Genomic DNA, 17208 nt, shown 5'->3' on the forward strand with positions numbered 1-17208 from the left:
ACAATGCCTGGTTTAAATTACTAAAAGAAAAACGTAATAGGCGTCATGAGCGGGCTTCAAACCCCCGCATCTGGGGGCGCATACACTTGTCGGAAGTGCGGCCGAAGAATCCTCTCTCGCATTGGTCTTTTCAGTCAAGAACGCAAGTGCCTTTGCGATGCCGCTTAAATCATCTGTCAAAGATGCAGAGGCCTATATGATGTTGATGTATATATCAGAGTTAATCCTATAAATTTATTAATAGTTAACTAATACGCGGCATAATAATAGCAGAGTTAGAGCCGGTTAAATATATTTCACACCTACATCTGTATATAAAAGTATGATGTTATATTTTAGTAATAGTAAATATTAAGTACATTATATTTCAAAAAAATATGTGTTTATTTAGTAAACCGATTTACGTTCGAAGTTAATATTTTTTTATTTTAGGAATATTTGTGTTACAAAAGCTTAGTTTTTTATCCAAAATATTGACTTTATTCTATAAATAATAAATTATTTATCAATACTTTTATTATTGCAACCATAATAGCCGCAACTAGGAACTAATAAAACGATTATGTTTTTTATCGATTCAAATCATTAAATGAGTATTAGAAAGGCCGGATGGTGACTTTCTCTGGCAAGTGTGCATCCTGTTACAATAATAATCGATGAAAAACTTCAATAATTATTTATCATCTATTACAGATAGCCAGTAATGCGCTGACATGCCAAGCACAGCTATTTATACGGATACCAAGTCCGTCTTACCCGAAAGCCCGACCACGTATGAGGATGCTCTGGCTATGGTAAGTTTGAATTAAAATAATAATAATAATTTATTGTATAAAACATAATCTTACAAATAAAAGTACAATTTTATATTACTAAGTTAAATAAAACCTAATTATAATATGAAACTAGGTACGTCAATTATTAATTCTTGACATTAGTACATTTGTGCTAGGCTAATTATAACTAATACACAAAATTATTCTATTGAAATCCAAAGTAGACGATAATCCTGTATCTTGGAAGTTAAATATATATTCTATAGCCAAAAATTTCAATATTTGAACTCCTTTTACATTCATTGCCTAACTCTCATCAGCCGATGGGTTGGCAATCTTACACGACCAGGCGCAAGACCAAGCCCCAGGAAGGCGGTATTCACTTTGCGTATTCGGAAACTTGATGAACCATACATTTTATCGAAATAATATGCATTTAGTTTATAAAATAAATTTTATCATATGTTCATAATATTTATACAGTGTATTATTTTATATACATATATGTATGTAAAAGTATATTCGTATTATTGGGATTAGCGAGTTCGTGAGGTTGAACGCGCTAATGTTCAGATTTCAATTGAACAGTTCAATTTGAATAACTATTGGGTCTGGGTCCGTTTATTAATGAATTATATATATATAACATTAAGCTATTTATATAACCCTTAATGGTGGTTCAATCTAGTGGAGCAGTAAGTATAAACGTCAACAAATTTGACAAATTTTAAACAAGTTCTTATACGTATGAAACACCTACCTGTATACCTGTACCTACAACCCAAATTTAAGGCGGACGAAATCTCGGGCATACCCAGAATATATAATTCACACATGTATTCCTGTACATAAACAAATCACATAAATCTGTATCACAACATTTTAAGCCATGTTACAATCCGGTACTAATAGGTAGCTAATTATTTAATTAATTCGAATTTCTGAATCGTGCAAAAGATTTTGAATTATGTGTAAGCATGTAATACTGATTAGATTAATATTAAGGAGACACCATCTATCAATTGGTGAAGTCTAGTTTTAGTCCCCTACTTCTTAGCTTTAAAGACTAGTAGGTCCGGACTTAGAGTCTTAGTTAGGCTTTGTTTCTCCCCATGCCGAAGCGGTTAGAGTAAAATTATAATATTTTTGACTGGGTGGGGCCCTCGTCTAACGAGGTACCTTGGCCGGTGCCTTGTAGGCCTAGGCATAAATTCGGAGCTGAAGGCTAAAAGTAAAAATTCAGTACTTTTCTTAGATTAAATTTGCTAATTTTATGTGATCAGTGAAAATTGCAAAAACACTTTCTTAGTATTATTCATCATTTGATACTCCGATTACTTTGGACGTAAACACACGATAATCTCTTCAGTTGGAATCGATACGACGACCTTTACCGTAGAAGTCATTAAAGGTGACCACTACGGTAATCAATCGGGAATTCGATATGTTATGTCAGTTTATAAGGTCACGTCACCATGAAATGACCTCTATGGTCACTGTCGATTAGGAACTATAGGATGCGTCACAGTATGACCCATTGAACCATAAATTGTATCCACTGCCTAGATTTAGCGCAGTACTTAGTAACGTAATTCAAATAAAATGCGGAGATGTAGACTTAGTTATTATTATATATATCCACTATTATAATTAATATCAATCAAACTCATCGCGTAAATTGGTTTTTGTTAATGTTTTAATGTGACAAAAATTAAATAAAATTATTTATACACCAATCATTATAATAATTACTATCAAATGAATATCTATCAACACGTCGTTTTAAATTTTAAAACAAGATATCAAATAAAAAAGTTATAAATATGCAAAATACAGACAACGAAATATTAAATCGTAAAAATATCGAATGGCTAAGCAAAAAATACGCCTTTATTACAATCCGCTTATGGTTACAGAGCCAGTCCGATAAATTAGTTATAACGGACCTACCACAGATATTTTTTTCGGAAGCGAAAGTTATTGACGAATCGCTTTTATTTATCCAATCCAATGACGTTTAATCACTGGCCACATTTTTATGGCAATTCAACCTACATGGTTGGACTTTTGTAAAAGGACTGGCGTAATAACGATAAAAGTTCAACTAAAAATACTTTTGGACTTGAAAGGTCAACATCGTCTTTATAAACATCATCGACAAATAATCAATATATTTTTACGGTTTTTGATAAAAAATATATTTATTGCATTTCGCATTGTATCCAATCCTGTGCCTTGCGGATTTACTCGCGACATGGTTTTCCATATGAGATTTATTGCGTAAACTTATGTAGCCTATCCCTCCATAAATGGACTATCTAACTCAAAAGGAATTATTCAAATTGGACTGGTAGTCCCTGATATTAGCGTCTCACTATATTATATCCATATAAATTACCACTTTTCTCAACTTTTATACACACCGTTTTTTGAGTGTATTAAGTTATCAAGTTAGATGTACATATATTATGATTGTTATCAAAATATTGTATCCTTTTTGATAATCTTTATGTATATAATATTGGAAAGGGAATTGTTACAATTGTTTTTTTTTAATTATTACTAAATCAAATCAAACGTCCTAATTCTGAGTCCAAGCTACACAATTCAGTACAAAAAACTTAATACTAAATATTTTAAAAAATGCGTAATTTTTAATGTATGTAAGCTATCTTGAAATATACTTAAAGAATATGGAATTTAATGTTTTAATATGAATCTGTAGCAATTATTTGCAATAGAAAAAAGGCATTAATTACTTAGTCATTAAATATTGCTTTGATAGAGCTACATAGCGAAATACTAATCGATCGGTGTTTAATATTCATAAATAGCAGGATTTACGTAAGATTTCCGTTATTTGAACTACTAATTACAAAACATTTATAAAATGTATTTTGCAACTGGATTAAAACAAGCTATGTTATTGTATTTTTTTTTTAATTTAAAATTTATCGGAAAACTGGTAAATAGACCACCTTATGTTGAGTGGTTTCCACCATGGGTAGACATTGGCAATGTAAGAAATATTAACCATCCCTGACATTGCTTAAAAATTCTGTAGATTTACTTACCGGCTCATTCTCCCTACACACCGAGTCAAAACATTACTAAGTATTGCTGTTTCTGAAACGTAGTTTGTGATGCTGCTTGGTGATAAACACAAACAACACCTGATACACGGATAACACGTCAAATGAAAGGAAGGAAATATGAGAAAAAAAAGTATCGCTGTTTGGCAGTACATATAGAATCTGATGAGGGTGTTAGTAAGTCAAATTATTTACGAATCGCCTTTCGCGTGTGTGATACTATATTTTTTACGTGATATTTCTTTCAAAGTAAGCGGATTGCTCCATTGTGTGAATGGAAAATGACTATAACAAGGCAAACGGACGTGTAGTACAATCCGACTGCATACAATAGCTTAGTAGTTTAGTGCAGTTCTCAGCTTCTGACGCGCGGCCTCGCGGATTTAATTAGAAAAAATAAATTAAAAAAAAAACACATAAATCTAAAAAAAGTGTTAAATGCTGTGTCACATATAAACGATTTCGTCCAGATCGTTTTGATGTAAAGTGGTGATTTATAAGCATTGGTTTTCATCGAATCAATTCGTTTTATTGGCGCTACATAAATATTTGTTTTGATACGAATCGTTTATTGATATTGAGAAACAAGTGAATAGTTTGCATGTTAAGTATACGAATTCACCTTGATTATTTTATTAAGGACGTTTTTATTGAATAGCTAGTTAATATATATTACATTTTGGTTCTCACGATACTACCAATCGTTATCAGTCACGATATTCGCTTAAGTTTTTTTTTAATTTTAAAAACACCATAATCGTAATGTTTTCAGTGTAACGTTTGATTACCTAAACGAAAAAGGTTTGATTATATACATCGATATTACAAGGTAATTAAAAATTACTTATATTAAAATTTATCTGCAACCACAGAAACATTTTTTTTTTTAATTTATATTTTGAAAAAAATAAATAATAAAAAGTGACGTTTAAAAAATCAGATAGCTTATGCGTAATTGCCAATTCATAAAACCATAATATAAATGAAATTAATCAGTTCATTGTTTAACTCAATCTATTGTCGATATATTGCGCATTGATCTCACGTAAGTACTGAATCGCTTACGTAATTCCATTCACATAGAACATTGACAATTTAAGAATAGCACACCATGTTCACAGTCCATGGTTGAATAGATTGTGTCCATTGACGAACGACGAAAAAAAAGACAATCTTGACGTCACATCACTACTGTTAGTTCAAAAGGTCGTATGTTAGAATTGTGTAGGTGCTTTAGGTGATCATAGAAAATAATTATATTTCCGTATATTTTATTAATTTAATATTTATATTTTGTTATATCCATGTTTACTACTGTATTGTATTATAATTAAATTCGTTTTTAAAGGTATATATTCATACAAAAAATAATAAGATACGATATTTTGCAGTTTTTAATAAGGATTTTTATTTTATATAAGTCTTAGAGTCTATAGAGTTAGAGTATCGTTCAGCTGGATAAAAGTGAGCAAGTTAGTTAAATAAGATAACTATAAATCGTAATAGATAAAGTAGCTGTTCGGTGCAGTTTTACGTTACTCGTATCGTGTATTCTAGTATGTTGTTTTAATGCGTTTAACTGTTAAGCTACGAGTACAATTGCAATATTTGACAATATATTGTTAAATTTTATTAAAAAAAAAATGGTTTTTTTTTTTCAAATCCATGAGGGAAATTTCCTCCCTTCGAAAAATTTTGCATACGAAAATTTTATTTCTATGATATTGATGCATCTGATTCTTATTTTTTTACACAGTAAGTAGCTGTATGCCATCCGTTGTTTGGCCCGTTTTAAATTATTGTTATACTAGTATCTTATGCTGTATCATAAATCTTGCCAGATTTGTTGGCGTTTAGGGTTATTGCTTAGCGTTAGCTTACAGGTTGCGCGAAGTTACATACCCTATTTTCCTCAATAAATTGATTTGGTGCCTACTTAGAGCAAAAATTTTTTTTAGCTCTCAACCTTTATTTCGACAATATTGTGTAAGGTTATATTTTCTTTTCTGAATGATTATGTCTTAATGATTAAGTATCGCTTCGTTATTTAAACTATGGTTACGTAATCGGCTTATCACATACGCTTGCTAAAAACTTTTTTGAGGCTTAGAAAAATCGTGGCTTCACAATGTAAGCGAACTTTGACAATTTAAGAATAGCCCGGTTCACCTTGTTACTCCGTGGGAGTGCCATTTTATGTAAATTCCACGTTAACTACCGCATTTCTAAAATTTATTTCGCCATTTTTAATACACCTAAGTTTAATTTAATACATCAATTAAACTGATGTTTATTTAGTAGGAAGGAACAAATAACAATACTTAATTTCATAAGAATTAAAGCCTAAGTTTACAAATAAAAATTATAAATAGCTACTGTATAAATCATGTTCGCTCGCGTGGAATGGAGACAAGAATTCTTGCATTTGCAGCACTTCCAAATATACATATATACAAAAAGTGTTATAATTGAGCCAAAAATCCAAATTATTTTTTGATTGTAATAAGTTAGTCCTAAGTCTTTTGTGGTCAATTTCAGTTTGTCACTTTTGTCAAACTTTTTGATAATTGTTTGAAATACTATAGTAAATCAATAATCAAATTGATTTAAACTTTATCTTGAATAACCCTAAAAATGTATAATTTCGCTTGCTAAGTCGTTCTACAGGACCTTAAATCATTCATAAAATATAGACACTTAAAGAAAACAGTTTAAAATGTTATAAATGCAAATTGACACATTGACATTAATAGGTAATATGGTATATAATATAAATAATGGTAATAAAAATCTGTTATTAAAATATAGTGATGTATAATAGTGCAAATACAAAAGTAGCGTATTCTATTTTATTTTAATTTTGCTTTAAATAGACCGTTTATTGAGAAATATGAACGCCTATAGAAGCTGATTTAAATAATACATGCGACCACAGTTTAAATTATACGCAGGGGTACCTGTATAATATAAATTTATATATTGAATATAACTATTTCAATTTATCAGACTTGTAAAGTCTGAACTATTTTTTATAATATAAGTTTATATGATTCATAAAATGATTATGAATGAAGGTTATATTTATTAAAAAATTTGTCATTCATATTATAAACGTGTTAGTCTGTTCATGCAATTTAATCATTCATTCGAATGAAGTAAAACAAATCAATCATTGATTTAATTTAATTTGCATAAACTAGGTAAGCTTGCGGAAAATAGCTAATATTGTAATTTACGAATCGATTTTAGCGTTGTTTTGTTATCGCAAATAACAAAACAACGCTACACTACAAGTCAATTTTTACTCATTAATATATCGAAAAGGGTTTCTTGCTAACTAATAAGGCCTGCGTATTCGTACCCTGTCGCTTTATTTTAAATAATTTTCGTAACTTGATCATAATAAGCTTCTTTGTGGTCATTATATTTTTATATTTTGACAGCAAGTAATTTGAGTCTAATGTAATCAATCTCGTGATTTTAACGTTATCAAAATCGCAAGTCAATCAAACGTTACGTGATATGGCTTAGCAAAAAGTGTATCTTGAGGTTCGTATTGATTACACTGGCGACACTTACTCGCAAATATTTAAATAAATACTGAAAGTATCCTGATTTAAATACTTGAAATAATTAATTGATTAATCCTTTAGGCTGAAGCTATGATTTGGTTAGTGCGCTATTATTAAGGCAACACTCGTGCAATAGTAAGTATACCTTATCTATATGCATACCCACTATATATACGAGTATGTTGATAAGTTGCAACGTTTGGCTCGAGGATAGGTATCACGGTGATCCGAATTTTATAGCATTTTTTTTATAGTATTGATTGGCGGAAGATCAAATGGACCACCTGATGGTAAGGGGTCACCAACGGATATAGACATTGGCATTGTAAAAAATGGCAACCATCGCTTACATCGCCATCGTCTGATCCATAAAAGAATAGAATTATTTAATTTTATATTATTTTATTAATTGATTAGAACTAGGGTAGAATTATTAATTAGCATTGTCAATGCCAAATTAAATTTGCCTAAAATAAATCAAAACTGTAATTAATTAAAAAATATAAAAATCTTGCAATATCTAGAGTAACTTCTTGAATTTAAAGGCAATTTTAAAATGCGATGTCAATGTCTATGGCAGAAGTAAATTAAGACTGCAAGCTGCTGTAAATCACTGATCTGCCTAACTATAATATGTTTATGGCAAAACTAAACTAAGCTTACGGATACTGTAATTTGTTCATGTGTCTTAATTTAAATAAACAAAATTATTCTACCTTCATTGTTAATACAATTTATTAATTACGATGTAAATGTATGTAAATAAGTTAACAAGACTATTATAGTCCATTATTAGTTAACGGTTATTTGGCAGTGCCTTGGAGTAGAGATCGCATTGCGGCTGACTCACTGACATGCGATATTTGTTCATTCATGCGAAGGAAACGATGTAAAACCTAACAGGGCTTGTTGCTTTTAATCATTGATAGAACAAAGACAATTAAAAAAACAGATTCATGACCTAAATTCAAATTTAAAATATTAAATTTCGCATATATCTTTATATACAGTTATATTAAAAACAAACAAAAAAAATAAAGTATTTGAATTGAGACCGACTACGATGATTCATTCGTAATTAATAAACCAACGTGCATTAATAGCTAGTGAGATGCATGTAAAGAATTAAACTAGCTATGTACTAAAAGCGCCGAGAACATCCGAAATTACCGAAATTTTATTTTAAAATTGTTGTCTCGGATGCCTTATTACCAATAATTTGCGTATCATATTTATTGTATATTGTATTCATATTATATACTTGTAATTTTAGTATGTATTGATAACATATTTTTTATTGATATATGTTTATTTTATATTTATAATGACATTTTTTTATTTTTTGTTATAGATTTATGTTATTTTATTTATTATTATTACACGCATTGTCCAGAGGGTGGATCTAACAGTTATCTGTCCGATAGCTGGTTGGAATCACTACGGGTACGCGACCCCGGACTGCTCTAGCTACTAGTGTCACATTCCTGTATCTTCCGTGATCACAGTATCCTCACCCCTCTCCTTGATACGCTGTTTCCCAAAATTATCCCAGCGTCACGCCAAAGAAGAAGGAAAACTAATATTAAACCCGGAGCGGTGCCTCCGTTTAGGCGTAAGCCAGTCACCTGCGGCCAAACCAGCACCACACGTATTGACTCGTCATTCCTGCGGATCCTGCTGGGGAGGAGGAGAGGGTGGCATGGGTACTGGGCAAGCCCGTGTTGCCATAAAGTCGCCAGGCCCAGGCGTAGCAGCATCCACGGAGAGGACACTTCGCTCACCTGTCTTGCAGGTGGAAAACAACACGGAGAGTGGCAGTCACCGGTTATAAGTCAGCACGAATAGGCGTAAGTGCGGACGCCAGGGGCCACTCTTGACAGTAGGAGGATCCATCGTAGATCCATTGATCAGTTACCGCCTGCTTTAAGTCGGGCAGCCCCCGATCAATAAGGTACTGATCCGCCTCAGCGTTAACTTGTTCCGCCTGGGTGAACGGAACACAAGCCTTACAGCTAGACGTTGACGCTGTGACATTAACCACCTGCTCAAAGGAACATAAATCCCAAAACCCACACCAACGCTGCTTACATGCGCTTTGCGACATGGAATGTCCGAACGATGAGGACAGGCTTCCCGAACACCTACGGAAGCTCCGATTGCGCCCAAGAACTGCGCAAAACTTACAGTATCGACGTGGAGCTTACAAGGCTCAATATTGATATTGTAGCCTTACAAGAGACCAGAACTGAAGACGAAGGGTCTTTGCGTGAAACTAACTACACTTTTTACTGGAAGGGCAAGAGTTCCTTGGAAACACGAGAGCATGGTGTAGGTTTCGCGGTTCGAAACCATCTCATCAACGCCATAGAAACACCTGTAGGCGTTTCCGAGCGAATTATGGTCTTGCGTCTAAACACAAAAAGCGGCTTTGTCACGCTAATTTCCGCTTACGCACCGACGCTTAGTTCAAAACCCGAGACCAAGGATCAATTCTACGGCCAGCTCGATGAGACAGTGCGCAGGGTAAATCCAACTGACAGACTGCATATTTTGGGTGACTTTAATGCCCGCGTCGGTCAGGGCACATCAGCCTGGCCTGAATGCCTCGGTGCACACGGCATAGGGAAGCTTAACGACAACGGACAACGACTGTTGGAGTTTTGCTCAAAGCACCAGCTGTGTGTTACCAACACCTTTTTTAAAGGCAAAATGATGCGGAAAGTCTCGTGGATGCACCCTCGATCTAAACACTGGCACCAATTAGACCTTGCTCTTACAAGAAGGAGGGATCTACGGGAAACGCTCCACACGCGGGCGTTTCACAGTGCCGATTGCGACACCGATCACAGCCTCGTCGCTACTAAAGTCCGACTTGTCCCTAGAAGAGTCCATTCTTCCAAGCCACTCGGTCGAAAAAAGATAAATCTTTTCAAGACTCGTGACATGGAAGTAGTGGAGTCATTTGGGGAACTCGTCCGCGAAGAAGTTGCAACTTGGGATAGTACGGCATCAGCGCGAGTCGAATGGGAAAAAGTCAAGTCTCTTCTCACTGACACTGCAGGCAAGATTTTTGGCTATCAAAAGGCAAAATCTTACGACTGGTTTCAAGAAAACGAGGAGCACTTACTTCCCTTGATTGACTCGAAACGCCAAGCCGCTTTAAAGTTTCGCCTTAACCCTTGCGATGCGACGCGTAAAGATCTCACGAAGGCAAAAGCCTCACTCCAGCGTAGCACGCGCTTCTTTGTAAATGCGTATTGGACAGAGCTTTGCCAAAGCATCCAAGCGTGCGCAAACGCGGGGGATATTGGCGGGGTGTACGCGGGCATCAAAAGAGCTCTTGGACCTACTCCAAAAAAGACGGCACCTCTCAAGGAAACCGACGGTTCTGTTATAACAGACAGCACCCGTCAGATGGCAAGATGGGTAGAATACTACAAGGGGCTCTACTCGTGCCCAGTGGATATTCAGCCAGAAGCAATGGAGCTTGTCCCGAATCTGGCAACTTGGCACGAGCTAGACGTTGCACCCACAGTAGAGGAACTTTATCTGGCCGTCAAGAAGCTCAAATGCGGAAAGAGCCCCGGAAAAGACGATGTTGTCACCGAAGTCGTCAAGCTTGAGTGCCTCTTGCCCATCCTTCATAACCACCTGGCTAAGTGCTGGGAAGAAAACTACGTCCCTCAGGATATGCGAGATGCTAACATCGTCACTCTTTATAAAGGCAAAGGCGATCGTGGCGACTGCAACTGTTACCGCGGTATATCTCTTCTTAGCATCGTCGGTAAAGCCTTTGCCAGGGCCATTTTAGGCAAACTACAAAGGCTCGCCGACCGCGTATACCCTGAAGCACAATGTGGTTTTAGGTCCCAACGGTCAACTGTCGACATGATATTTTCACTCAGACAGCTACAAGAAAAGTGTAGGGAGCAACATACCCCCCTAGTCATTGCATTTGTAGATCTAAATAAGGCTTTTGACTCCGTGAGCAGAGAGGGGTTGTACTCGGTTCTTGTCAGAATTGGATGCCCCCCAAAACTCCTAAGGATAGTGCAATCGTTCCACGAAGGTATGGAAGTCACCGTCCTGCACAATGGCAACGCATCCACGCCATTCGACGTACGCCGTGGCGTTCGTCAAGGCCCCCACCTTGTTCGGAATATTCTTCTCGGTGCTTCTGAAGGTTGCTTTTGGAGATGAACAGCAAGGCGTCCACTTACACACGCGAACCGATGGTAGGCTGTACAACATCTCAATGCTCAAGTCCAAACGCTACAGGGAGGACCTATTTGTAGATAGTCTCCTCTTCGCTGACGACGCTGCCTTCGTTGCTCATGACCAAGCTCAACTCCAGAGTCTAATGGACAAATTTGCCAGAGCGTGCGACCTCTTCTCAATGTCCATAAACTGCAAGAAGACCGTTATTTTAGCGCAAGGATGTTTAGAGCAACCAGTCATCTTGCTTAACGGCGCACCTTTACAGGTGGTTAACAAATTTTGCTACCTTGGGTCGCATTTGTCAAGCAATCTCTCGCTTGATGCAGAGATCGACTTCCGCATCGGCAAAGCAGCCTCTATGTTCGGGAGGCTCTGTTCAAGGGCTTGGGATAACAGACACCTTACGGTAAAAACGAAAATGCTTGTTTACCAATCATGTGTCCTAAGCACACTCTTGTATGGAGCAGAAACGTGGACAACGTACGCAAAACAAGAACGCCGACTAAACACATTTCACTTGCGCTGTCTTCGGAACATTCTGGGCATCACATGGCAGGATCGCGTGACAAACGAGTCTGTTCTAGGCAAGGCACAGCTGCCTAGCATCATGGCCATTCTAAAAAAAAAACGGTTACGGTGGCTGGGACACGTGCATCGAATGGAGCAGACCCGTCTTCCAAGGCAAATACTACTGGGAGAGGTTGTGGATGCAAAGAGGTCTGTTGGGCGGCCTATGCTCCGTTACAAAGATTGCGCTAAGCGTGATATGGTTGCGTTTAACATCCCTAGCAATCGATGGGAGGAACTGGCAGAGGACCGTGCCAAGTGGCGACGCCTTATTCACGAAGGTCAATCAAAGCATGACAATGACTGGCTTAAACTACTAAAAGAAAAACGCACTAGGCGTTATGAGCGGGCTTCAAACCCCCGCCCATCTGGGGGCGCATACACTTGTCGGAAGTGCGGCCGGAGGATCCTCTCTCGCATTGGTCTTTTCAGTCATGAACGCAAGTGCCTTCGCGATGCCGCTTAAATCATCTGTCAAAGATGCAGAGGCCTATATATATTACACGCACCACTTCATATCCTATGAGTAATTTTTTACGCCGTTGGTTGCTTGGAATATATCGCTATGTAGCGATATGGTCGCCAAAGTTGTATGTTACTACTCATAATTAGGTTGCATCCATGTTTTGTAATTTCGTTTTAGTCTTTGTGGCGAATAACAAAGTATAAAGTAACTATTGCGATATGTTTTGTATCAATGTCAACAAAACAAAATGGATAAATATAATCAAATAATTTAGAAATTAGCTGAAATAATACTTAATTCCAAGAAGTATTTATCTTTAGTATATAATCATAAAAATTCTGAATCATTGTTGTAAATAAACAAAGTAAATAGTCACGAACAAGGTTAACGGGCCAAGCTGGGTCTGTAATGCGTTGCGGCTAATCGTAAGATGTCGTCAAAACAATGAGTTAAACAGAAAATATGCATAAATCTTATCTTAACATGAGTATAAGGACACGCCTAGGTATATATTTTGCTTATGTAGATATATTATTTTAACTACGTAAATTCAAACCGTTTTAAAAGCAGTATAAGCAAAATAGAAATTAAATGAACCGAGTTTTTCCTTGTGGCATTTATTAAGTGCATTTTTCCGGAAAAACCATGTAACTCCAGTCTCCTTTCTTGGGTAATTTATTGCGATTTTTTTTCAAAAAATACCACTACATGTCTCGTTTAATTAAGGACTTTTGTTAAAATATATAAATTTAGTATATTGAAGTTGTCTAAATTTGGTCCCTACAACAGGATGTTTTATCCCTCATTGTATTACGATACGTATAATATTCAATATTTGAACTTATTTACTTCCCTTTATATGATAATAGTATATATGAGTGAGTCATTTGTATTGTTCATCTAGTTGTGTTAACGTAACATATTAAGTTACGTTATATGTTTCGTATTTCTTATCATTTTTGAGATACCTACGATCTACATATACAGGCCGTATATAATATTCTAAAATTGAGTTTATTTTTATCATAGTAAACTCATCGAATATAAAAAATACATCTAGACTTCGTACCGCAGCGAGGTCTAAAAATAAAACATTCTTTGTTTGATCAAAAAAAGGAATAAACGCATCAATGCAGTCACGCTTAACTATAATGTATGTACGTCAATATGAGTTATCAGTTTAGCCGATCAATGGTTACGTAGAACAAAGCAAGCTACGATATTGGTCGCGTAACGAACCATTTATGAAGACAATAACACGAGGTGCATTGTTCGTGTGTAGTGGACAACGGGTATTCAATAAACTCACGAACTACCACATGTATGGAGTTTTATAGAAAAAAAACGTCAAACTTTTTAGTTTTTATAAAGTCTGTGAAATCAAAAAATAAATCTTATGGAATTGATTCTTCGTCTTAGACTATTTTAACTTTTCATACAAGAATTTAAATATTTACATAAAAAAATAAAATAATGTATTCAAATGTATTAATACTTAATGGTCTGGGCGTCTTATAAAAGAAACATTATGTATCAATATAAAGTATTTCTTTTCTATTTTATATTTTTAACAGATCCTCATTCTGTAATGTTAGCAACAGGACGTGACCACTTAGTTACTATTTAAGGCTATGAGGATAAATTTCAAACACGTACCTATTTATAATTACTATCTACTGTAAATGCGATGTAATTGCGATGCGATTATGATTTATAGTTGCAGTTTTTAAAACGATGTATATCGATAATGGAGTATTTTTTATGCTTTTATGTTTGTGAGTATTATATAATAATCTTTGACTGCCTCGTTGGTGTAGTGACTAGATATAAGGCTGCAGATCCCGGGGTCCTGGATTCTAAACCACAGGTCGGGGCCAATAAAAACTTATTTTTTATAGTTTATCTATCGAAGAATCTCAGTAGCAGCCCGAGTCTGGAAGATGAAAATGTGTACATTCCTATGCCTCGGAAAGTACGTAAAGCCGTTGGTCCTGCGCCTAGTCTTAGCAGACGTGTCAGATTTCCGTTCTATATTATGAGAGTGAGGGAAAAGAGAGTGCACTTGTGATTGCGCACACTTGAGCATTATAATATGTCCTGTGTAGCTGGTTAATCTACCTTGAGATTGGCCTCTGTGGCCAAAATCTTAAGAGGATAATTATCATAATAACCTTTTCCTTTTACATAGAAAATATTGCAAATTTTATATATTAATGTAATGAATGAATATGAAAAATGAATGTTTTATTTATTATTAAGTAATAAAAATTAATTATTACATTAGAACAATCTATCCCGATACAACATGAAAATTCAGTATTTTTTTTCAATAAAAGGTATTTTAACTGTTCAATAAACAAAAAAATTCGAAACTTGGTAATAAGTCATTTTAAAATGCTTAATGCGTTCGTTAAGTAATATATATATATATATATTATGTCACTCTCGTCGACAAGTTAACGGCCTTGCGGCAAGGGTCAACGCTTAGGTCATTGGGCCAATTTTCTACTCTCGCTTTTAACCTAGCAGAGTTAGTTAGTTAGTTGTTTCTCTCTAACTTCTTGCTTACAATCACGTTTTCTCATTCTAATACACTCTATTTGGTTGTTAAGGTAGCTTTAGTTTTTTTAAGTTAGCTATTTACTTCAAGACTGTCTCGTTGGTCTAGTGGCTTGATGTAAGGCCGCAGACCCGGAGGTCCTGGGTTCAAGTCCGAGGTCGGGCTTATAAAAAGTTATTGGGTTTTTCTGTCATAAAATTCTCAGTATCAGCCCGGAGTCTGGAAGTTGGAAGTGTGTACACTCCCATGCCTCGGAAAGCACGTAAAGCCGTTGGTCCTGCGCCTGAACTCTTTCCTGATTATGTAAGTTAGGGGATAGAGAGTGCACCTGTGTTTGCGCACACACTTGTGTACTATAATATCTCCTGCGTAGTTGGCTAATCTCTCTTGAGATTGGCCGCCGTGGCGGAGAACTGGAGAACATTATTATTACTTCAAGAACAATTTTAAATGTCCCGTATACATTTTATAATCATAAACGCTTAATGGTCTTCCTGAACCACATAAATATATATAGAATAGAAATAAAAACCTATAGGAATTAAAGGATAAGATTTTTTTTAATTTATGTTAATCATTACATATTATAGCCTGTCGTCTGTCTATCATGAGGAAGGTTTAGGTGTATAATTAATTAGGGTTTTTATTGCCTAAAATATGAGGGTAATTGTTGTCGAAAAAAAACATGCTGGGAGCTTTTCTGGCGTGCGCCGCGTAATCCAGTAGAGATATGTATTACATTATAAACGTATTTTGTAGATCCTTATTCTGCCCGCGCGGAGTCCAGACGGGTAGCTAGTAATTTATAATTATTTCTTTTTTTACTAGTGGTAAGGGCTGAAGCTAGTCCGTATGTATAAAACACAACACAAGACACAGGTGCTTCTACCGCCACACAGCAATACTTTATATTCCTGTATTTCATATTTAATTGTGTTTAAAGTGTAAGGCCAGTGCAATTACAGGCTCGAGGGATATAACATTTTGAAGGGAGTGATTCTTATTTCTGACCGAACAGTTATCATACCGAGCCAATTTGCTCGTATGCCTTCCTAAAAAAATATGAATGCTCTGATGAATTCATGTTTTAACCTTTCGTGTCACAGTCAAGGTGCGTCTTACGTTTACTGTTTTTGGTAATCATTCAGTTCCAAATATGGCGTGACCTTTTTAAATAAGATATTTCTCATGAATTCTTAACACTTTTCTACAGTTGCTACTGTTTTATTCATGTTTTGATAAATTAATTTCGATGAAATATTAATTAAATATTTACTCATCGATAAAATTGTATAGCAATTTAAATAATAATTTATATGACATGTATTATATAAGTTTGTCATGATAGAAAAAAAAATTAAGGCGTTATTCTAGTGAAACAGGCTATCATATTAAATTTATCGCAACTTATTTGGAATGTGGTAGTTTAATTATATTTTTTTTAAAAACCTATTCAATCAGTTAAAACGAATACCTTGATGTTATTTATAATTCTTAACTGTGGTCGATTGTATGTAATCTCAAACCTAAAGTTCATTGTTTCAAAGTCATGAGTTTAGGATTACCATGTTTTCGAACGGACATACTTATATCTGGAAAAAGTTGTATGATTTTTGTGCATTTCATCATGTATAAAAAATATAAGACACATGACAAGAGGTTTATTATCTCCGTCATCATCTGTCGAGCGTTGGCAATGTCAGGGACTTGTTTGCCTTCAAGTTTTCCATTAAAGTGTTTAAAAGGTTACATTTGCATTAAACGACCAAGATGACTCAGTAGTTAGAACTCATGGATCGACAGCGATGCACGCGGACATGAATTCGGGCAAGTACCGCTGAGCTTTCACCTGCTAATATTTATTTTATGTTCGGCGTGAAGAAAAGCATGATAACGACATATGAAAGGGGCATCTAAAATATGTATATCTACCAACTCTTTGTGAAGTAGTGGCTAC

General features: G+C 35.2%; 1 protein-coding gene across 1 annotated transcript in view; it reads left to right on the forward strand.

Annotated features, from left to right (window-relative positions):
* Window positions 1-17208, forward strand: part of LOC126773733 (serine/arginine repetitive matrix protein 2) — a 119219-nt gene that overhangs the window by 21786 nt on the left and 80225 nt on the right. Inside the window, exon 2 of the mRNA XM_050494842.1 lies at window positions 694-794. Within this exon, the coding sequence (XP_050350799.1) occupies window positions 714-794 (81 nt within the window). The 5' untranslated portion in view covers window positions 694-713. The remainder of the gene's footprint in view (window positions 1-693; window positions 795-17208) is intronic.

Source organism: Nymphalis io, chromosome 15, assembly GCF_905147045.1.
Source record: "Nymphalis io chromosome 15, ilAglIoxx1.1, whole genome shotgun sequence".
Lineage (NCBI taxonomy): Eukaryota > Metazoa > Arthropoda > Insecta > Lepidoptera > Nymphalidae > Nymphalis > Nymphalis io.